The sequence below is a fragment of the Rhinopithecus bieti genome, unplaced genomic scaffold (genome assembly GCF_001698545.2).
Source record: "Rhinopithecus bieti isolate Rb0 unplaced genomic scaffold, ASM169854v2 scaffold_18153, whole genome shotgun sequence".
In the NCBI taxonomy this organism is placed as follows: Eukaryota; Metazoa; Chordata; class Mammalia; order Primates; family Cercopithecidae; genus Rhinopithecus; species Rhinopithecus bieti.
The window spans coordinates 625,435-641,950 of record NW_016809139.1 but is presented as its reverse complement, the minus strand read 5'-3'; the positions used below and the strand labels follow the sequence as shown (position 1 = coordinate 641,950).

Sequence of the window (16,516 nt, the reverse complement as noted above, 5' to 3'; positions counted from 1 at the left end):
GGAAGCGTCGCTGTCCATGACCCGATTGGACAAGACTTGTTGAAGCTCAGAGGGTGCTTGGGCAGGGAAGGCCAGCGTGCCCACCCCAGCGGCCCCTCTGAGAGCACCAGAGAGGTCTGGATGCGGCGAGAGGGGCCAGGAGGAGGCAAGAACAGCCTCCTTTGCTTCCCAGGCCTGCTGGGCTCGGTGCCTGGCCTGGCTGCCATCTCTCCAGCCTTTCCCTTTTCAAACTCCTCAGGCATCCGGAGACTTTGGCAGCGGGCTCGGGGACACCCGGGAGCTTCTCAGGGAGGAGATGGTGAGTAGCCGGACGAGGCCCAGCCCACCCTGCAGGGTCCCGGGAGAGCCCCTCCCAGCAGTGCAGTGCACACATGTGCACACACAGGTGTGGCTCCAAGAGCTGCCTCTATGCCATGAAGACACATTCTTGGCTGGGAACAGGAATGCTAGGCTGGGCAGACGCTCTGAGCCTGGGGACAGGCCCTGCTCCAGCCCTGCCTGGCAACCGCGTGTCTCTGGTGAGACGACGTTCCTTTAAACGAGGTCCTGCCCTGCACATTCCTTGGTCTTTGAGGCGACCTTGGCCTTCCGTTCGCCCCATCCCTCCGTTAGCTCGTGGGTGGCCGCCAGGGAATGAACGGATGTGTGAGTCTGACGACCAGGAGGAGAAGGCGGTGCAGGGAGCATGAGGAAGGGCTTTCCCCAGCTCGGGCCACCTGAGAAAACACAGGAGGGGCGGGGAGCGGGGAGGCCCCAGCCCCAGGACTGAGGCGCCGTGCTTTCTGTTAGAGACGGGTGTGGGAATGTGGTCCCTGCAGGGACCCTCTGCGGGTTCACATCAGCTTCCCAGCATGGCCTGTCGGGCGCCAGGAGGCCTCTGTGGTGATGGCAGGCACCATCCTGGAGCCGGGTGGCCCACAGGCGGCCACACCCCTGCAGCCCACGTAAGGAAGCCCCTTGCACGCAGCCCTGCAGCGCCCCTCCTGTTTCAGAGGATTTTCTTTATCTTTCTTGCAATCTTAAGTATTTCATTTCACAAACCAAGCAAGGCTCTGCCGGGCATCTGCTGGCTGAATAACAGGCCATCTCCCCTCATCCTCCAGGGCACAGCCCTAAAACCCAGGCTCCCCACGCCACCCCAGTCACTGCTCCACCTTTGGCTGGAGGCAGCAACACGGAAGATTCCAGAGGTGAAGAAATCGAGGAGCAGACCACGGTGACTTCATTAGGAGGTAAGCTCTTTTCAGGATGTGTGTATGTGGTGTGGTGTGGGGTGTGTGTGGTGCGTGTGTGAGTGTGGTGTGTAACATGCATGTTTNCAGGCCCCACTCCTGAGCCACCTGCCTGGGCTTCAGGGCCCAGCTGGCGTGGGGAGCCCCAGGCTCCACCTGGCCTCACTTGGCTCTGAAATCTAGGCCAGGATGCAGAACCTGCAGTGCGGCCAGTGGAGCTCCTGGTCCTGTGCACAGCCCCACCTGGCAGCCCCTCTTCCTGCCAAAGCCCCTCCCAGCGTCCTCTCCCCGATGAGCTGCTCGCTTGAGGCTTAGGACGTTGCGCCCTGCTGTGTCCCTGCCCAGCGTCCCCAGCCTGCGTCTCACGAGACACTGCCGGCCGCGCCAGGACCCGAGAGGGCAGGGGCAGGCACCCTGGCACTCAGCCCAGGACTGAGGATGCCGGAGGGAGCGGCGGGTGGGTGGGTGGATGAGTGAGATCGGCTCCAGATGGAATGGGCGCAGAGACCCAGGAAACTCCCCTACACCTGCGGCGTTTGGGTCCTTGGCTTCTGGGTTTTGCTTTTATGAAAAGGTAAAGTTCAAAGAAAGCAAAGCCGTGGTGCTGCCTTGGTTAGTCCGAGTCGGGAGATGAGGCCGCCTGGGGCTTGTGTAAAGCTCCCAGGACTTGGGGTTGGGGAACTTGACCTGCAGCCCCTCGAATCTGCCCCTCTCTCCCAGGCCTTGGATCGAGCCACGCCCACTGTGGTTCTAAACCCATAGCACTCAGGTGGCCCATCAGCCGCCTCGGATGAGCTGAGTCTGAGGGAGCAGCCTCCGCCCAGCCGGGTGCTTTCCACACGAAAGTGCCCAGGACCCCCCTGGGTCTCACCACGTCTTCCTACCATAAGGCACCACCAGGAGGCTGCCCGAGACCCCTTCCCTCCCCGAGACGCTCCAGCCCTCTGTGGGCCGCCGAAATCTGGAGCTCAGGCAGTGCCGGGGTTGCCGCTGCCGCCTCAGGACCGCTGGTGACCCCTTTCTCTGTCTGCATTTAGGGGATGATCGCTGAGCTGAAGGTGCGCAGGGACCCCAGGTGGGCCCCATGCACTGCCTGGACGAGGAAGGCGATGACTCAGATGGGGTGAGTGACAGCCGGGACCCGGGTGGGATCTCCCTCAACCCCTGGCACGCGGAGTTCAGGGCCAAGGGCTGTGACAGGAAAAGTCCCAAAAGATGCCACTTTGGGTACCGGGAAGCTGCGATACCATTTCCATGCTCTCCTGTAACACCTCGGAGCCCTTCCTTACCCTAAACTTTCCCATATAAAACAAATACAAAGCAGAAAATAAACACCAGAAACCACCCTCCATGGCAGCTGGTGAGACGAAGGATATTAGGCAGCTCAGCAAAGTGTGTGTGCGTGTGTGGTGTGTCTGTGTCTTGTGTGGTGTGTGTGTGGTGTAGGTGTGGTGTGTCTGTCTTGTGTGTTGTGTGTGGTATGTGTCTCTGTGTGTCTTTGTGTGGTGTGTCTGTGTGTCGTGTGTGTGTGTGTGGTGTGTCTGTCTTGGGTGTTGTGTGTGGATGTGTGCATGTCTGTTTTGTGTTTGTATGTCTGTGTGGTGTGTGTGTCTGTCTTATGTGTTATGTCTGCATGTCTGTGGTGTGTCTGTGTGTGGTGTGTCTCTGTGGTGTGTCTGTCTTGGGTGTTGTGTGTGTGTCTCTGTGTCTGTGGTGTGTCTCTGTGTGTGGTGTGTCTATGTGTGGATGTGTGCATGTCTGTGTGTGTGTATGTCTGGTGTGTGTCTCTGTCTTGTGTGTTGTGTCTGTATGTCTGCATGGTGCATGTGTTTCTGTGTCTGTGTGTTGTATGGCGTGTGTGTTGCTGGGGTGTGTGGAATCTCGTGTGTGTGTCTCTGTGTACCTGTGTGTTGGGGTGTGTGTCGGTGGGGTGTGTGTGTCAATGGGGTGTGTGTTGGTGGGCTGTGTGGAATCTCTGTGTGGTGTGTGTCTCTGTGTCTGTGTGTGTTGTGTGGCATGTGTATTGGGGTGTGTGGAATCTCGTGTGTGTGTCTCTGTGTCTGTGCCTGTGTGTTGGGGTGTGTGTGTTGTGCGGCGTGTGTGTTGTGCGGCGTGTGTGTTGTGTGGCGTGTGTGTTGTGCGGCGTGTGTGTTGGGGTGTGTGGAATCTCGTGGAAGCCAAGGGGAGTCCGCCGGCCCCAGGTGTGAGGAATTCTTCTCACTCGGGAGCCCAGGTCACAGCGTGCCCCATGTGACCGTGGACCCACAGCCTCACTCCTGGGCGGTGTGGGTAGGAGACACCGTGGCTGAACTGTGGGCAGCGTGTGCACATCCATGTTACTTTCATGTTTTTTTCTATATTTCACCCGAGAAGTCCGTTGTTTTTGCCTGGAACATGCCAGAAGATGCCAGATTGTTCACCTGGTGGCCATGACAAGGCTGCTGGGTGCTGGGGGTCTCCGAGGCGCCACACCCCTCCCCTGGCCTGCCTTGCCCTCAGGGGTCATTAGTGGACCCTGAGGATGTTTCTCTTCCGGGTTTTCATGAAGTTTAAAACGTCCAGCCGCCTTGGTGCGGGTTCAGCCCAGGCCTGGGCCCAGCGGGGCCTGTGCTGGGGAAACCTGTGCGGGAAGCATCTGTGGTGGGGCCTCCTCCAGGGCAGGGCTCCGGCTGGAGGAGAGGAGCGTGTTCCGTCTCCCACCTCCGCGTGTCTCACCACCGGCTGAGGCAGTTTCGGAAGCGTCGCTGTCCATGACCCGATTGGACAAGACTTGTTGAAGCTCAGAGGGTGCTTGGGCAGGGAAGGCCAGCGTGCCCACCCCAGCGGCCCCTCTGAGAGCACCAGAGAGGTCTGGATGCGGCGAGAGGGGGCCAGGAGGAGGCAAGAACAGCCTCCTTTGCTTCCCAGGCCTGCTGGGCTCGGTGCCTGGCCTGGCTGCCATCTCTCCAGCCTTTCCCTTTTCAAACTCCTCAGGCATCCGGAGACTTTGGCAGCGGGCTCGGGGACACCCGGGAGCTTCTCAGGGAGGAGATGGTGAGTAGCCGGACGAGGCCCAGCCCACCCTGCAGGGTCCCGGGAGAGCCCCTCCCAGCAGTGCAGTGCACACATGTGCACACACAGGTGTGGCTCCAAGAGCTGCCTCTATGCCATGAAGACACATTCTTGGCTGGGAACAGGAATGCTAGGCTGGGCAGACGCTCTGAGCCTGGGGACAGGCCCTGCTCCAGCCCTGCCTGGCAACCGCGTGTCTCTGGTGAGACGACGTTCCTTTAAACGAGGTCCTGCCCTGCACATTCCTTGGTCTTTGAGGCGACCTTGGCCTTCCGTTCGCCCCATCCCTCCGTTAGCTCGTGGGTGGCCGCCAGGGAATGAACGGATGTGTGAGTCTGACGACCAGGAGGAGAAGGCGGTGCAGGGAGCATGAGGAAGGGCTTTCCCCAGCTCGGGCCACCTGAGAAAACACAGGAGGGGCGGGGAGCGGGGAGGCCCCAGCCCCAGGACTGAGGCGCCGTGCTTTCTGTTAGAGACGGGTGTGGGAATGTGGTCCCTGCAGGGACCCTCTGCGGGTTCACATCAGCTTCCCAGCATGGCCTGTCGGGCGCCAGGAGGCCTCTGTGGTGATGGCAGGCACCATCCTGGAGCCGGGTGGCCCACAGGCGGCCACACCCCTGCAGCCCACGTAAGGAAGCCCCTTGCACGCAGCCCTGCAGCGCCCCTCCTGTTTCAGAGGATTTTTCTTTATCTTTCTTGCAATCTTAAGTATTTCATTTCACAAACCAAGCAAGGCTCTGCCGGGCATCTGCTGGCTGAATAACAGGCCATCTCCCCTCATCCTCCAGGGCACAGCCCTAAAACCCAGGCTCCCCACGCCACCCCCAGTCACTGCTCCACCTTTGGCTGGAGGCAGCAACACGGAAGATTCCAGAAGTGAAGAAATCGAGGAGCAGACCACGGTGACTTCATTAGGAGGTAAGCTCTTTTCTGGATGTGTGTATGTGGTGTGGTGTGGGGTGTGTGTGGTGCGTGTGTGAGTGTGGTGTGTAACATGCATGTTTGTGTGGTGCTGAGGTGTGTGTGATGTATGGCGTGTGTAGTGTGTGGTGTATATAGTGCATGTATGTGTAATATGTGGCACGTGTTTGATGTGTGTGTGATGTGTGGTGTGATGTGCATGTTTGTGTGATGTATGTGATGTTTATGTGATGTGTGTGTAGCGTGTATGGTGCATGCGTGTGTGGGGGTGTGTGCAGAGTGTGTGATGTGTATTGTGTGTGGTGTGTGTTGTGTGTAGCGTACGTGTGGTGTGCAGTGCGTGGTGTGTGTTGTATGTGTAGTGTATTGTGTGTAGTGTATGTGTGTGATGTGCATGTGTAATGTGTGTGTGATGTGTGTGTAGTGTGTGTATTGTGTGTAGTGTGTGTGATGTGCACGTGTATGTGTGTGATGTGTGTGTTGTATGTGTAGTGTGTGTGATGTGCATGTGGAATGTATGTGTATGTGTGTGTAGTGTGTGTGTTGTGTGTAGTGTGTGTGTGTATTGTGTGTAGTGTATGTGTGTGATGTGCATGTGTAAAGTGTGTGTGTGATGTGTGTAGTATGTGTGTGTGTATTGTGTGTTGTGTGTGTGTGTGTGTGTGTGAGGCAGGTGGGGAGATGCTAAGGCCTGGATGGTGGCTCTGGGTACAGGCTCTGGGTATTCACTGTGCTTCTCTTGCAGGATTTCTGTTGGTTTTCATTTTTATTTTAATTAAAAGTTAAGAGGAAAAAAGGAAGAGAGACAAAGCATGCTGGGTGATAAGCCATTTTGGGGGGCTGGGGTCTCTTGTAACAAGTTCAGGAAGCATCTCCCAGGTTTCAGCTGTCATCGGCTTAGGTGGCCACACTGGCCTCACTGTTGATTTTAAATTCTCTCTCCCTGTTTCCCGTGCCTGAGAGCTAGAGCTTAGGGGAGTGCAGCTTGAGGCTGGGAATCTGATGGTGTCCAGCCAGGGTCCAGGACTGAAAGCGTTTGGGCTGCCGGGGCTATCTGGGGTGCCGAGAGTAGAGCTGGGGCCACCTGGGGGACCTGACAGTGGCCACCTCTGCTTCTCTTCTCAGCTCAGACACTTCCTGGCTCAGATTCTGTCTCCACGTGGGACGGGAGTGTCCGGACCCCTGGGGGCCGCGTGAAAGAGGTAAGGCCACCTCCCTGTGCTCTGGAACCATTCTGAACCAAAGACCCGTGGCCTTTCGGGCCACTCACTGGTGAGCCCTGATGAAGCCCCTCCGTACCCGTGCCTCCTTTGTGCCCAGCACACAGTGCCAGCATGCATCCACCCTGCGTGTCCCCCGTGGGAAGCAGAGCCCAGCCCGGAACTCTGTAGGGCACAGCGGGACAGTGGGCAGGGTGTGTGGGGCCTCATCCCAGCCCGGGCCCTTGTGTTCTCTTTATTCCCAGGGCGGCCTGAAGGGGCAGAAAGGGGAGCCAGGTATTCCAGGCCCTCCTGGCCGGGCAGGCCCCCCAGGCTCCCCCTGCCTGCCGGGTCCCCCGGGTCTCCCGTGCCCGGTCAGTCCCCTGGGTCCTGTAGGCCCAGCGTTGCAACCTGTCCCCGGACCACAAGGACCTCCAGGGCTGCCAGGGAGGGATGGCACCCCTGGAAGGGACGGCGAGCCGGTGAGTCCTCCTGCCCCTCCAGTCCAGCGCCTTCTGGAGGTGGGGGCTCAGGCAGGACGGGGAGAGGCTGCGGCCGACATGGGAGTGAGCTGAGTTGGGATTGGGGCACGTCAGCAGCATCCTTGGGACCACCATTGCATGGTTGGTGCTGGAAGGTGGTCAGATGTGGGAGGCGGAGCTGCTCAGACACAGCCCTTGTGGGTGTGAGGAGGCTCCTGGTGCGGGTCCCGGGACATCCAGGGAAGGCATCTTTGCCACCTCGTGGGGACTTGGAACGGGCGGTGCCTTTCCGATCACTCACGGCTTCTCTTGCACACCCAGGGTGACCCTGGTGAAGACGGAAAGCCGGTAAGTCTGCTTTTCTTTCTGACCCCCATGTGATGTTTGCTTAGACCCCAGGGCTTTGTTGCTGGGGACACTCTTTTTAAGAGGAGACTGCACAGCAAAACCGTTTTGAAAATGAAATTTTGTAAAGAAAAGATGAGGGTAACTTGATGGGAAATAGGTAGTTACGTGTTTGTGTTGAGACATTTAGGCCACAACTACCAGGAAGAAGGAAAGGAAGTGAGAAAAGGCAGAGCTTCCAAACCCTTAGAGAGAAAACGCACCGCAAAGAAAAAGGAAGTCGGGGGGTGGGGGCGCAAGACAAGAGAGAAGCGCGGAGCGACCAGGGGATCTGTAAAGTCAGAGCTTCTGTCTCAAAACACGCAGTTCAGATTTTAAAAATCAGCCAACACTGTTTCCAAGAACAGTGAAATGACGTGATAGACTGCGAATAAAGATCTGGGAATAGCCTGCCCAGCGAATGGTAACACTCGGCAGAAAGTGGGGCCGTCACAAGCACTGGACAGGAGGGTTCAAGTTAAAAACAGTCTAGAAAGTCTGAAAAGACAGGGAGGGCATCTCATGGTGCCCACCGAACGGTCATTACCGACCGCCTGGCACCCCACAGCCAAGCTGCCTGCGATGAGGACCATGGTGGACTAAGCAGGGCAGTCGGCTGGGGGGCGGCACGGGGCCCACCCACTGCAACAGGGTACACACACTTGTGAGTGTGGGGTGAGGATTCACGGGGCCTACCCACAACAGGGCACACACATGCATGTGTGTGTGTGTGTGTGTGTGTGCATGTGTGTGCGTGTGCCTGTTTGTGTGCGAGTGTGAGCTTGTGTGTGAATGTGGGTACGTGTGCACGTGTGTGAATGTGTGTGGGTGTGTGTGCGCACGTGTGTGTGAATGTGCGTGTGTTTGTGTATGTGTGCGTGTGTGTGCATGTTTGAGTGTGTGAATGTATGTGTTTCAGTGTATGTGAATGTGCACGCGTGTGTTTGTGTGCGTATGTGCATGTGCATGCGTGTATGCGTTTGTGTGTGTGTTAATGTGTGTGCGTGTGTTAATGTATGTGTGTGCATGCATATATGTGTTTGAGTGTTTGTGTGTGTGAATGTGTGAGTGGGTGGGATGAGGATCCACAGGGCTCAGCAACAGGCTTGATCTTAGACTTTCCCATCCAGAAAAGAAAATCCTGCCCGACTTTGTCACCCTCACTTGGACACTTCAAAACACTGACCTTCACCTACGCGCTCGAGGCCCTCACCTGTCTTACCCGTGCAGCCAAACACGCCAGATGCCTCTGCAATGCCACATCCCCACCACACACATGTGGACACATGCCACACTACACACACCACGTGGTGCACACACCACACATTACACACACCACAGGTGGGCACATGCACAACACATACAAACATACCACACGCAACACATTGGCATACACCGGCATGACCGACGCACTACACACATACACCATACCATGTGCTGCACACACTGTTGCGTTATGCACGACCATACATGCACACGACACATCACACATACATATCACAGGTGCACACACCACTACTCTCAGCACATACCATGCATACCACATGCACCACACCGCTGGCATTATGCACAGCCATACACTGACACTCACACATCACACAACTATTATATCATAGATGCACGCCACCACACCTCACACATCACCATGCGTACCCAATGCACACCCCCGTGCAGTTATGCACACCATGCATTGCACACTCACACATCACACATACATATCACACATGCACACACCGACCACCCCTCACCCATACCCATGCATACCACTGCACAACACATATGTAACAACCCAAGGCACCGGCTATTGTGGAGGCCGTCGGGGGACCTGCCGTGACCTCCCGAGGGATGCTCCCCACAGCTTCTCTGAGGCGTGGCTGGCGAGTTGGGTTCAGGCGGGAGACAGTCTGCTGGGCCTGGCACCCTCCTACTTTCCGGGCCCCGGAGACTCCCCTGAAGAGCTCAGCTCCCGTCTGTCCCCTGCCTGGGGGAAGAGCACTGCGGGTGCTGGGCTGCGGTCCACGGTGGGGTGCCTCCCCTGACCGGGCTCCCGGCTGCTGTGTTCCAGGGCGACACCGGGCCGCAGGGCTTTCCCGGGACTCCAGGGGACGTGGGCCCCAAGGGTGACAAGGTGAGTCTTCGTGGCTGGGCGGGGCCCGTTCCTGTGTTGGCCCTTGGCCCAAGGTGGGGGCTGCGTGCGTGCCCAGGGTGTGACGAGCTTGTCTTGTGTTCTCAGGGAGACCCCGGGGTTGGAGCAAGAGGGCCCCCAGGACCCCAAGGACCTCCAGGGCCCCCAGGACCCTCCTTCAGACATGACAAACTGGTGAGTCCCGCCCTTGGCTTCCTGTGACCTGGGGTCTGCCCTCCTCAAAAGCAGGTACTACTTCTGGGAGGGCATCCATCCCAGGAGCATCAGCTCCACCCTTAGGGGCTTGCATGAGGTCTCAGCTGAGCTGAGGGGTCACAGGTGTGGTGGGAGCTCCCACTCACCTGCCTTCAGGCTTCTCTGGGGGCAGCAGAGGGGCCGTGGTTTCTCAGCTCCTCGTAGAAACAGCTTGATACGCAGCTTGCAGCGCAGGGCCAGGAGTAGGCCAGGTGGGGGCCAAGCTCAGGGCAACGCTTCTCTCTGGCTCTTCTCCTCAGACCTTCATTGACATGGAGGGATCTGGCTTCGGTGGCGATCTGGAGGCCCTGCGGGTGAGTGGCCCTTAACCTGCGGCGCTGCCCGATGTCTGTGCCCATGAGGAACAGGCCACGGACCCCCAAGATTCAGCTGGGATCCTGTGGGGGGTGGGGACGAGCCCTGGTTTGGGGGTGGTCATCCCTGGTGGGTGCCACATGGGCTGTGACCATCTGTGTTTGCCCACATCCAGGGTCCTCGAGGCTTCCCCGGACCCCCCGGACCCCCTGGTGTCCCAGGCCTGCCCGGCGAGCCAGGCCGCTTTGGGGTGAACAGTTCTGACGTCCCAGGACCCGCCGGCCTTCCTGGTGTGCCTGGGCGCGAGGGTCCCCCCGGGTTTCCTGGCCTCCCGGTAAGTCCTGCCTGGCGAACCCTGTCTGCTGGGAGTGGGGGGTGAACACCCCACGTGGGGCCCCTGCCCCGCCTCAGGCCTCCCCAGTCCCCGCCCCTCACCTCATCTCCTCTGGGAGCTGGCGGACGACTGCGGACTCGGGGCCACCCTGGGGTGTGCGGAGGCACCTGAGTGGCCACCCCGTGGTTCTGGGGGTGCTGACCAGTGAGGGTGACCGCAAGCAAGGCCTCCGACCTCTCTGGCCCTGTGGGTCCGCGGACCGCACAGTGTCTCCACGAGCAATTCCCATGGGTGGGGGTGGGAGGGCCGAGGTCAGCACTGCCGGAGGGCCAGGGGAGGGAGGAGCCTGCTTGGCCAGCACGACTTATGGGGTCTCAGGGCCCCGTGGCAGGCTCCCCACCGGCTCTGCCACACATGATGGGCAGCAGGTGCCTGCAGACATGGCTGCCGTAATTGGGTCACGCTGTGCTGGCATCCCGTGGCCCGAGGTCACTCGGTGGCCGTGGCGTGCAGGGCAGGGAGTGTGTGGTTAGGTCACCCATGACATGCCCCTGCCTCCGTGACAGTCCCTACCTGAGCCAACCAACCCTCCTGATGGGCGTTCACCATCACCATTGGCTCTGAGGCCTCTCTGGTTGCCACGTGGCAAGCCCTCCCCAGCATCCATTCTAAGGGGCAATTTGGGCTTAAAGAACATGTCTAATCCATATTCATATGTGTGGCCAGACCGTCCCTCAGAGGGAGCAGTGGTTACCCCAGCCCTGGTGTTAAGTGCCTTCCGGCCGTGGTGCTGTCGGCCCTGCCATCTCATCCTGCCAATGTGGCCATGAAACTGTGGGCTGCGCAGGCTGTGGGGTCTCCTGTGAGCCCTGGGACCCGGGCCCTGTGTCTGGGGAATGCTCTGTGTCCTGCCTTCGGGCCACCTGTGGAAGCCCAGATAGCCTGTTAACCCAGAAATCGTTTTAGTGGCTGAAGGCCATCAAGATCTCCTATGCTCTGCTCTTCCCCAGGGACCCCCAGGCCCTCCAGGAAAAGAGGGGCCCCCAGGAAGGACGGGGCAGAAAGGCAGCCTGGTAAGTCTCCCCTCGAGTCTAGGGTGAATGGGGCTTGGCACCACACCATGTGGCCAGGGCTGGCCGAGCCCTGGGGGTCCAGGGGTGCCTGGTGATGTCCGTGAAGGGGAAGTGCCAGGAATAGCGCCCCCCATCACTGCCCCACAGCCTGGGGCCTCGGGCTCTGCAGGTCGCCCAGACCTGGGCAGCTGTGGCTCGGGTAGAAATCATGGACCGTGATAAAATGACGGGACTCACTGGTTTTAAGAACGTGGGCGCCCCGCGAGATCTGAGATCTTACTCCAAGTTTCCACATTGGTTACGGGGCAGTGGCCACGAGCCTCTGTCGGACTGACGCCAGGAGCCGGGGCCCCGGACGTTTGTGGGTGGACCTGGTGGGAGGTGCCTGCGTCCAGCCCCCTGGAGAGCGGTCTCCAGCGTGACCTTGGATGAGAGCTGCTCTGCTTTGGGCTGTAAATGCCCCTTGCGGCTCTAAGCCTGTGGCTGAGCTGAAGGGCCCTCCTTGGGGAGGCATCCGGACCCCAGGCCCCACGGGGAGCCGGGTCCAGCATTGGGATCAGGCTTGGCGTCCCTTGTGGCTTCCCTTTCAGGACCCCAACCATACCAGAAAGGGGGATGACAGTGGCAACAGCCTCAGAAACTATTAAACCGGCGCAGGCAGCAAAGCAGGGATATCCCGGTCAGGGCGTAGTTCCTGGCAGGGCGATGTGCCTTCCTCTGTCCTCTGTGCTGCAGGTCTGATTGTGTCATAACCCTGCTCTTTTCCGTACAGGGTGAAGCAGGCGCCCCAGGACATAAGGTACAAGCAGAATCCCCGGCACAGCGGTCCCCTGTCCCTGGTGCCCACTCAGTGGTTGTGCTCCCAAAGAGGGTGGGGGCCCCACGGTCGAGGGAGTGAGCTCTCCTGGGGCTGGCCTTGACCCCCAATCCTGCCATCTCTCCACCCTGCCAGAATTGCTGGCAGCGGCCTCTGTCCCTCTGGTGAGGTGGCTTCGGCCCTTGTCACTCTTGCGATGTGGCTTCCTCCGAGCTCTGGTCTGCTGGTGAACTGAGGGCAGATGTGTCCTGGAAGCTGAGCTCCTCTGGAAGCGAGCTCCCTGTGGCAAGTGCGATAAAGCAGCTCTGGGAGCTTCGGGAGGAGGGGCTGGGCCACTGCAGGTGGAGAGGTCACCTGTGGCCTGGGGAGGGCCCTGAGCTGGGCCCCCCAACATCCTCCCACAGACGAGCCCCATCCACCTGCCCTGCAGGCTCATGAGCGTCCGGGGGCACTCGGAGGGAGCGCTGAAGGCAGCCGGGGTGTCCTTGGCGGCCCTGGCCTGGCCCAGAGTCTGCTCAGACCCTCTGGACTCAGGGCAGCCACTCTCCATGGACCCAGCCTTCCTTCGGGCAGCTTGAGGTCTGGGCCACAGCCTGCTTGACCAGACAGCTTATCTGACGCCCCCACAATGACCCACTTCCTCCTCCTGTTCTGCTGGAGTGGAGCTGGAGGAGGAGCCGGAACCCTGCAGAGGAGGTGCTGGGAGCTGGTCCTGGGCCTCCAGTCGGCATCCGTGCTGACCCCACCACCACACATGCCCCCAGAGGTCCCCTGGAGGATCCAGGCCTCTGTGGGCCACACACTCGAATCATGTCCAAAACATCAGGAGCTCCTCACCTTGGGCTGGACAGGGTTGGCACTAACAGGGAACTTCCCCCAGAGCACGGCCAAGCTCCAGGCTGGGGGTGATGAGGGAAGGAAGGCCAGTGGGGAGAGGCATGAGGAAGAGGACAGCAGCGAGTCAGGTGGTGAGAGCACCAGGAGGGGCTGAGAGGACACAGGCTGGGAGTGAATGCATGTGCATATACACGTGCGCATGCACACACAATGCACACACACACACAATCTCCAGCGTATGTGCACACACACACACAGATCTCTCCAGCATAAAGTTAGAAGAAAGGCTGCTGTGAGGTCTGCGTTGCTTTGTGGAATGTTCCTTACCTTTTGATTTGCAGGGTTTAGAAGGCATCATAAGAAAACGTGTTTACACCAGGGTTGCAGGGCCAGCGGGGGCTGGGCTGGGTCCTGACACGCTGTCCTCACTCCACGCAGGGGAGCAAGGGAGACCCCGGTCCTGCTGGCACTCGCGGAGAGAGTGGCCTGGCAGGAGCCCCTGGACCCGCTGGACCACCAGGCCCCCCTGGGCCCCCTGGGCCACCAGGACCGGGACTCCCCGCTGGATTTGTGAGTACCGCCTACACCTGACCCCCTGGAGAGCCGGGGGCTGCCCTTGCCCCAGCCCTGCTACCCCTGGCATCTCACTCACAGGGCAGCACGTCCTGGGCGGTGGTCTCACTGGCACTGCCCTGGCCCATGATTCCATATTCCCCATGGTGGAGCTCGAGTCTCTCTCCCGTCGCCCGTGCCCCACGGTGCTGATGGGGAACTCGGCCCAGCCATACCCCGGCACCTGTGCCCTGACCAAGAGCGAATGAGCTGCCCCGAGATGGGCTGCCCCTGGGGGCCCCCACCCAGGCCCTGCCACCAGGTAGACAGTCCCCATCCGAGAATGGAGGCTCCCCAGGCCACCGTGGCCCCAAAGGGAGGGGTTGGTGCCGGCCCCAGGGAGGGGTCCTTACCTAAGAAGCAACACAGGCCCACGTGTGTCTTGTGTGTCTCCTCCAGGATGACATGGAAGGCTCCGGGGGGCCCTTGTGGTCAACAGCCCGAGGCGCTGACGGGCCGCAGGTACGCTTGTGAGCTGGGCATGGCCAGCTCTGAGGGCTGAGGGAGTGTTGCTTGGGGCAGGAGGGTGTCCCTGAGAGCCACCAGACTTGCATGGGCTGGACGCCGCCCTGCAGAGCTGTGAGGGCCGCGTGTGGCAGGCGCTGTGCACCGTGGGCCACCCTCGCTCCTTGGAGATGCCCCTTCATTGAAGTAAAGTCACGGGATGAGGGCCTGGTCTGCAAAGTGGGAGACACTGTGGGTGGTCAAGACAAAGGAGCGTGGGGCCGCATGCCGCCTGAAGGACAGGACTTTCTGGGGAAATTCGAGTCATCAGATTCTTTTTGTGGCACCAGTTTTGGGAAGTAACAAATGTTTGGCCTGAGTAGAATCTGAAATTCCTATGAAATCTCCACCTTGTTCTACTGTTAACATATATACTGTTCAGGGTTAGGGCCAGCAAAGAGTGACCTAAATCCCCAAACAACTGTGTTCAGACAGCTCAGATGTGTCAGGGGCAGACCCAGGGACCGGCAGCTCCTTCCTCCCCCACCCCCGCTGTCCCCTCCACGCCACCATCTCTCCCGTGGCGCCAGCATGGAGGAGCCCCCAGGGCCACAGCCCTGCCCAAGAGCCACATGGGGCGGCTGAAGCCACAGCGTCCAGCTTCAGGCTCAGAGACTCAGCCTGTTGAGAGCACGGGTGTCTGGGACACATTTCTTACTCTGAGCAAAATGAATGAGAAATTTCAATTAGGCAGAACCTAATTGATTCTATAGTAAGTTAGAATGGCTTTACCATTTTAAGTCAGTACATTTCCTTTTACACACACATTTTTAATTCTTGACTATTACTAGCGGGCTTTTCTTGTGGGAGAAGCATCTCACAGCAGGGCCTCCAGCTGCACTAACGCTGTGTCTCCTCTGCCCTGACAGGGACCCCCCGGCCTGCCAGGACTGAAGGTCAGTGACGGATGCGCCTGGGTTTCTGCGGTCGCTGGCTTGGCCCTGGCCTCGGCACCCCCGGGCTGGGAGAGACAGGGCCTTCCCTTGGGTTTTCTGATGGCAGGAGTAGGATGAATTCATCCTGGGAAATTTGCAAAATACAGCAAAAAAGCCTAACAGAAATAATCACATACTCCTCCAACCCAGACTTCCAGCGTTAAGGGGCCATTGTCCCGTTCTCTCTCCAAAGCCCAGGAATCAAGTTTCCTGGGTTCACACACCTGAAGCATATTCTCAGACTCGGGCTGAAAAGAGGGGCATAGGAGAAGAACCCGGGGTTCCCACCTCAGCTTCAGGGACAGGTGGGCTCCTGGGCTCAGGGACAGAGGCGTGGTGACCTTGTAGGACCCAGGAGCTTTGTCCTCTGCTTCCCCTGTCCCTGGGGGACAGCAGCCCCCAGCCTGGCCCCAAAGACCCCACCCTTGCCCAGACCCCGAAGCTCCCAGGGCAGGTGCCTGAGGGGTGAGCCTGGAGGCTCCTCTCCTGGGCCCTGGGCAGCAGCCACCTTTCACCCCGCTGTGCGCTCATCAATGTGTCCTCTGCTGCGTGGGGGCCAAGGGCACATGGGGCCCACCCTGGGACTGGACTTTCACTTGTCACCAGCCCCTACCGTGGCACCCACTCCTTTGAGAATGCTTTGCTTTCATTCGCAAGATGTTGGGGCATTGCAAAAGGCTTTTTGGAAGATCCATGTATTCGATTTCTTAAATTGTTTAAATGAGGCCATCTCAGCGGGGTTCTGCCTGCAGTCCTAGTGATGGGATATGTCCCCAGGCTCCACAGCAGTCCAGGCCGGGTGCCTTTGGCCAGCGGGGACCACAGGGTCCCTGCACAAGTTGCTCAGTGTCCCTGGGACCCCTCGGCTCTGGGCTGGGGGAGGGCGGTGAAATGCATCCTGGGTAACTCACCCTTCCCTGCCCCCGGGATGGACGCTGCCTGAGGACGGGGCCGGCCCAAGCAGATGCTTACCAAGCCCACTTTATTCACTTAGGGGGATCCTGGCGTGCCTGGGCTGCGGGGAGCCAAGGTAAGCTCTGTGCCTGGCAGAGGGCCCCAAGGCCACAGTCCACAGCCCTGGGAGCCTCCTCACCCCATGTAGGCTCTGGGCACCCCCTCCAGCGCTGGGTGGGCTGTGGGGTCCTGGCCAGAGTGGCTGAGATGAAATACTGGACGGGGACATGTCCAGGCAGAGGCAGGGAGGGCCCAGGCGGACGCCTGTGGAGATCCACTCGGGGCAGCCTCGCCTGCTCTTCCTCGCACTGCTTTGTTTCTTTATAATTGAAGACGTGCTAGTTTCAAAGGCAACCCCCAGAACACCCACCTGTAGGGCACCCAACCCCAGGGTACCCCCTGGTTTGACTGCGTCAGGAACATGGCCTTCCTTCCTCCCAGCTGTCTGACGGTGCAGGCCCCTTCAGCCCCTGCCACCGGCTTCCC

The 16,516-nt window shown here is 59.5% G+C and overlaps 1 protein-coding gene across 1 annotated transcript in view; it reads left to right on the top strand.

Moving 5' to 3' along the window:
- Positions 1–16,516, top strand: part of COL18A1 (collagen type XVIII alpha 1 chain) — a 59,671-nt gene that overhangs the window by 22,061 nt on the left and 21,094 nt on the right. Inside the window, exons 4-18 of the mRNA XM_017888656.1 lie at positions 239–298; positions 5,072–5,201; positions 6,330–6,406; positions 6,670–6,885; positions 7,207–7,233; positions 9,335–9,397; positions 9,503–9,589; positions 9,910–9,963; positions 10,140–10,298; positions 11,309–11,371; positions 12,144–12,170; positions 13,464–13,595; positions 14,037–14,099; positions 15,011–15,037; positions 16,071–16,106. Of these exons, the coding sequence (XP_017744145.1) occupies positions 239–298; positions 5,072–5,201; positions 6,330–6,406; positions 6,670–6,885; positions 7,207–7,233; positions 9,335–9,397; positions 9,503–9,589; positions 9,910–9,963; positions 10,140–10,298; positions 11,309–11,371; positions 12,144–12,170; positions 13,464–13,595; positions 14,037–14,099; positions 15,011–15,037; positions 16,071–16,106 (1,221 nt within the window). The remainder of the gene's footprint in view (positions 1–238; positions 299–5,071; positions 5,202–6,329; positions 6,407–6,669; positions 6,886–7,206; positions 7,234–9,334; positions 9,398–9,502; positions 9,590–9,909; positions 9,964–10,139; positions 10,299–11,308; positions 11,372–12,143; positions 12,171–13,463; positions 13,596–14,036; positions 14,100–15,010; positions 15,038–16,070; positions 16,107–16,516) is intronic.